The sequence below is a fragment of the Lipotes vexillifer genome, unplaced genomic scaffold, assembly GCF_000442215.2.
Source record: "Lipotes vexillifer unplaced genomic scaffold, Lipotes_vexillifer_v1.1 scaffold668, whole genome shotgun sequence".
NCBI lineage: Eukaryota > Metazoa > Chordata > Mammalia > Artiodactyla > Lipotidae > Lipotes > Lipotes vexillifer.
The window spans coordinates 3,919,192-3,924,701 of NW_006785319.1; the positions used below are offsets into that span (position 1 = coordinate 3,919,192).

The window sequence follows — 5,510 nt, forward strand, 5'->3', positions numbered from 1 at the left end:
GGGCCCCTCCATGCCAGTGCCCCATCCCCGCCCGCACCCCCCCCTCCCAACCCCCCCAGCCCCCCCCCCACCCCCATCCCCATCCGCACCCCCACCCCCTCCCCACATATCCCCTGGAAGTCACTGGAGCTGCCCTTCATGTGTGTGACCCTTTAGAGGAACAAAGTCATCTTTCTTCTTAATCACTTTCTAGGCTGTTCCCCGAAAGGCATCCAGTTAACTGTTTTCCTGCCATGAGGGCTGAGCTTTTAGGAAGAGTCTTTAGCCGTGGTTTCCTGAGACTGACTTTATCACCGGGCTGTGTTCTCGGTAGACCTGTGGGGTCCCGGGGCTCTCATGTGCCTCCTGATGTCCCAGCGGGAACCGCTGAGGACCTGCAAGGCTGGACGTTCTTCCCAGCTCACGTATCAGCCCCGAGACCCCAGGCTCCCTCAGAGGAGGGGCAGATGTGCCAGCAGGTGTGTCCTTCCCCCTCATAGGCTGCCGTGTAGATGGAATCACCATTGCCCTGTGGAGTGCAGACTGTCCTCTCCTCTTTCCTCAGCCCTGGGTCCGGCCAGCTTGTTTCCCATCCCCCGTCCTCTGCCAGCTCATCTGCGTCCTGCTCTCGGCACTGGCGCCGTAGGACATGCAGGCTTGGGTACCTGGCCAAGGATGTGGGACCGTTCACTGCGGTGCACACGTGGCCCTACGGAAGGTGAAGGGGTGAAGCAGAAGCCAGAGAGGTGTGGCTGAGGCCTGGCCCGACTAAAGATGCAAGAGAACCTTCCTCAGGAGGGAGGGGAAGGGTTGGGGGGCTGATGCGCCAGCTCTGCAGCCTGAGCCCCCGACAAACGGAAATGGTCCAGCACAGCCCGCCCCTCCCCCCTTCATTCCTGACCCGGGGGTTACAGGTGCTGTGGGCAGCCATAGCTAAATGGGGCCTGGGGGTGCAGACCCCCTGGGACACTTGTTCATCTGATACATGATTACTTTTGTTTCTTCCTCTTTCTGCCAGCCTGCCTCTCATGAAACTGTGTTATTATTATTATGCCTCCCCCAAGGGACTTTTACCGAGTCTGAACTAACTCAATATTCAGGAAAAATTCCTCAGTGTTCTGTCTCCCTAAGGGCCCCTCATAATTCTGCTTCCCTGTTAGTGGACCTTAATAATCCCAGTTTGCCTGGAGAGTGTTCTAAAGAATTGTTTCTCTGAAGTGTTTTATTCTCAGGCCATGTTTTGAGTCAGAGGACCTGATGATGCAGTTGACATCTTAGACAATTTAAAGTGATGATTGTTAACCTGTGCTTGGGCATCAGAAGAACACTGACACTTGGGGTCTGGGCACGGCAGACAGCCAGCCCCCTACGGTTTCCTAGCAGAGCATAGATGTAGAGCCACGAGATGGCTTCTGTGAGGTGGCTGGGAAAAATTCTTACTTGTATGCTTTCCTGCAAAAAAGAGACATAAAAATGGTTTTTATTATACTGAAGATTTTTTCTAGTTTTATGGAGTTGTTTTTGGCTTTTTAATCAAGGAAGTGCTTGCACAATAGAAATGGTTTGACTTCTGTTTTTATTGCTTTGTTTAATTTCATCAAGGTGGTGACAAGTGAACACTTGGATCAAAACGTCACCCATCCCCTCCATGGACTTCCCTGGTGGCCCAGTGGTTAAGACTCTGTGCTTCCACTGCAGGGGGCGCGAGTTCGATCCCTAGTTGGGGAACTAAGATCCCGCATGCCGCGCAGCACGGACAAAAAATAAATAAATAAAATCACCCCTATAAATGATAAGCGTCAGGTCTGTGGCTGTAGAAATGGGAACAGGTTTATGCTAATTCAGCACACAAGAATTAGAGCTAGGGTAGGCAGAATTTCAGGAAATTAAAGCCATAATCTGAAATTTCCATTTTGTCCTAAAGTGCTGCTTTGCCTTCACCAAGCCTGAGAGGTGAATAGGTGGGATTTGGGTTTCACATCATTCTTCTCTGCTTGTCTTACCTCCTCCGTGGAGGATGCCGATGAGCAGTGGAATGTCCAGAACTAGGGAACATGCCCAGGCAGGTGCGGGGGAGGCCAAGGGCAGGTGAACACACGGCCCCCGGGATCCGGACCGAGAGTCCCCACAGGCGCCCCTCGAAAGCTCACATCAGAACTTGAAACTGCAGCAACAGAACCATGTCTTCGACTCTCGTGCTTTTTTCTTTTTTCTAGAAAGAGAGAAAGGGGCTGTTGAAGCTGCTCTCCGGGGCCTCCACCAAGCGCAAGCCGCGGGGGTCGCCGCCGGCCTCGCCCACCCTGGACGTCGAGCCGGGGGCTGATCTGCCCGGGGCCCCTGGCGCCCCCTGCGCCTGCCCCGGGCCCTGTGATGCCGACACCCCGGCCCCGGCCCCTGCCCCTGCCCCCGGCCCGCAGCGCCGGACCTGCTCCCTGGACTCGGCCCCGGTGGCCCCACCGCCACGGCAGCCCTGCTCGTCCCTGGGCCCAGCAGCCGGTGACGCGAGGCCTGCGGTCTGTGAAAGGTGAGTAGTCCACAGTCACGGCCGCTGGGGAGCCGGCAGGTCTGCGGCGTCCGAGGGGCCTCACGTCTCCTTCACTGGGTCCGTGGTGACGGCCAGCCTGGCGCCGGGCCCCCCTGGGGTGACGGGCTCCCCCTCTGCCGTTCGCTCTGTGTTCTCGCCCCGCGGGGCTATGACCCGCTTTCCGTCCGTGTCTCCAGCACTGTCCCCGACGGGGCTGTGGGTCACCGCCGCCCTGGCGCCGCTCCTTCTCGTTCCTCGTTCAGGGCCAGCCCTCCGCCCTCGTTTCGTGTTTGGCATTCTCATCAGAGGTTCACGTCACGACCTGCTAGCTGTGAAGCACCTGGAGCATCTGCCCACTCACTTTGGATGCTTCCTGAGCCAGAGGGCGGCCGAGTTCTCCCGGCCTGACCCCCTCCTGACCCGCTGACTGGGTTCCGATACCCGCAGGACGACGAGCCCCGTTCCGTGACTGTGGCCCTGAGTCACCGTAATTTACACACGGGAGCCACCCTGTCTGATTCCGCTTCTGGGGCTCTTAGGAGCGCATTAGGAGAGAAAATGTACTAAATAAGACAAAAACCTACTAGGATCGTATGAATCAGAAACACGGCACAGTTCGTTGCCCGGGAAGACACCACAAAGTACACGAAAAATAGGGGACTGTTTTCCCATAATGCAGAAATACATAAATGCGTGCTTTAAAAGGTGCCGTCTGTCTCTGTAAGCTTTATTCCCTCTGTCCCTGCATCTCATAAGTCAAGCAAATTTCTAGTTTGTGGAGGTGTTGCCTTTGGGGCAGCATTTTCTGTTACTCATTCAAAAACTACTATAAAGTGTTATACTTTCAAATGACTTAAATTCACCTTAACATAGGTGGGATTTGGGTTTCACATCATTCTTCTCTGCTTGTCTTACCTCCTCCGTGGAGGATGCCGATGAGCAGTGGAATGTCCAGAACTAGGGAACATGCCCAGGCAGGTGCGGGGGAGGCCAAGGGCAGGTGAACACACGGCCCCCGGGATCCGGACCGAGAGTCCCCACAGGCGCCCCTCGAAAGCTCACATCAGAACTTGAAACTGCAGCAACAGAACCATGTCTTCGACTCTCGTGCTTTTTTCTTTTTTCTAGAAAGAGAGAAAGGGGCTGTTGAAGCTGCTCTCCGGGGCCTCCACCAAGCGCAAGCCGCGGGGGTCGCCGCCGGCCTCGCCCACCCTGGACGTCGAGCCGGGGGCTGATCTGCCCGGGGCCCCTGGCGCCCCCTGCGCCTGCCCCGGGCCCTGTGATGCCGACACCCCGGCCCCGGCCCCTGCCCCTGCCCCCGGCCCGCAGCGCCGGACCTGCTCCCTGGACTCGGCCCCGGTGGCCCCACCGCCACGGCAGCCCTGCTCGTCCCTGGGCCCAGCAGCCGGTGACGCGAGGCCTGCGGTCTGTGAAAGGTGAGTAGTCCACAGTCACGGCCGCTGGGGAGCCGGCAGGTCTGCGGCGTCCGAGGGGCCTCACGTCTCCTTCACTGGGTCCGTGGTGACGGCCAGCCTGGCGCCGGGCCCCCCTGGGGTGACGGGCTCCCCCTCTGCCGTTCGCTCTGTGTTCTCGCCCCGCGGGGCTATGACCCGCTTTCCGTCCGTGTCTCCAGCACTGTCCCCGACGGGGCTGTGGGTCACCGCCGCCCTGGCGCCGCTCCTTCTCGTTCCTCGTTCAGGGCCAGCCCTCCGCCCTCGTTTCGTGTTTGGCATTCTCATCAGAGGTTCACGTCACGACCTGCTAGCTGTGAAGCACCTGGAGCATCTGCCCACTCACTTTGGATGCTTCCTGAGCCAGAGGGCGGCCGAGTTCTCCCGGCCTGACCCCCTCCTGACCCGCTGACTGGGTTCCGATACCCGCAGGACGACGAGCCCCGTTCCGTGACTGTGGCCCTGAGTCACCGTAATTTACACACGGGAGCCACCCTGTCTGATTCCGCTTCTGGGGCTCTTAGGAGCGCATTAGGAGAGAAAATGTACTAAATAAGACAAAAACCTACTAGGATCGTATGAATCAGAAACACGGCACAGTTCGTTGCCCGGGAAGACACCACAAAGTACACGAAAAATAGGGGACTGTTTTCCCATAATGCAGAAATACATAAATGCGTGCTTTAAAAGGTGCCGTCTGTCTCTGTAAGCTTTATTCCCTCTGTCCCTGCATCTCATAAGTCAAGCAAATTTCTAGTTTGTGGAGGTGTTGCCTTTGGGGCAGCATTTTCTGTTACTCATTCAAAAACTACTATAAAGTGTTATACTTTCAAATGACTTAAATTCACCTTAACTCCGTATTTCAGATGAACACTTGTACCCACCAAAATCTGAGGCTTTCATTCAGACAACCTGGGGGGGGCATACTTTATTACTCAGAAATAACCTGGGAAAGAATTCGTCCAACAATCTATGCGCCTTGCGTACAAGGTACACAATTTACTGTGTACTTTTACGGTGAAGTGAAATAACTTCATGTATTTCTGACCCTTATGAAACCAGTTTTGAAATGAGACGTCACCCTAAAAAGTGTTTCTGTCCCGCCAATAAAATCGTTGTGTCTTTCCCCTCACCTGTTGGGCTCTCAGTAAAGCCTTGAAATCCTGCCCCAAATTCCCGTCATCATTTGTTCCGAGAGTCTCGCTCTTCTCTGCGGTGTTTCTCTGCTTTCCAGGGATCGCACTTGTGTGCCAGTCCGGCAGCTTGTTTCCTTTCTTTCAGTCCCAGGCACTGATGTGCAGTTTCTCCCCCCCCCCTCCGCCGAGCCCTGAGCCTCCCCCGTCCCCTCTGTCATTTGTGGTGGCGGCGTGACTGTTCCGAGGGACACTTTACTTCCCCGAGCACACGTTCCTTTCCAGATGCCACGTGTGCCCAGTCTGTGAGCTTCTGCATCCCAGCCCCTTCCTCTCCAAGGAGCTCCTTGCTCACAGCAGGCTCCTGCTGTCCAGAGCATCTGCAAAGGAGGGGGCCGCGGGTGCAGGCAGGGGACAGCGGTT

At 56.4% G+C, this 5,510-nt stretch overlaps 1 protein-coding gene across 1 annotated transcript in view; it reads left to right on the plus strand.

The window, feature by feature from the left end:
- The window catches only part of SH3RF1 (SH3 domain containing ring finger 1), a 165,264-nt gene that overhangs the window by 152,783 nt on the left and 6,971 nt on the right, over positions 1-5,510 (plus strand). Inside the window, exon 10 of the mRNA XM_007457375.1 lies at positions 2,196-2,503. Coding sequence (XP_007457437.1) covers positions 2,196-2,503 — 308 coding nt within the window. The remainder of the gene's footprint in view (positions 1-2,195; positions 2,504-5,510) is intronic.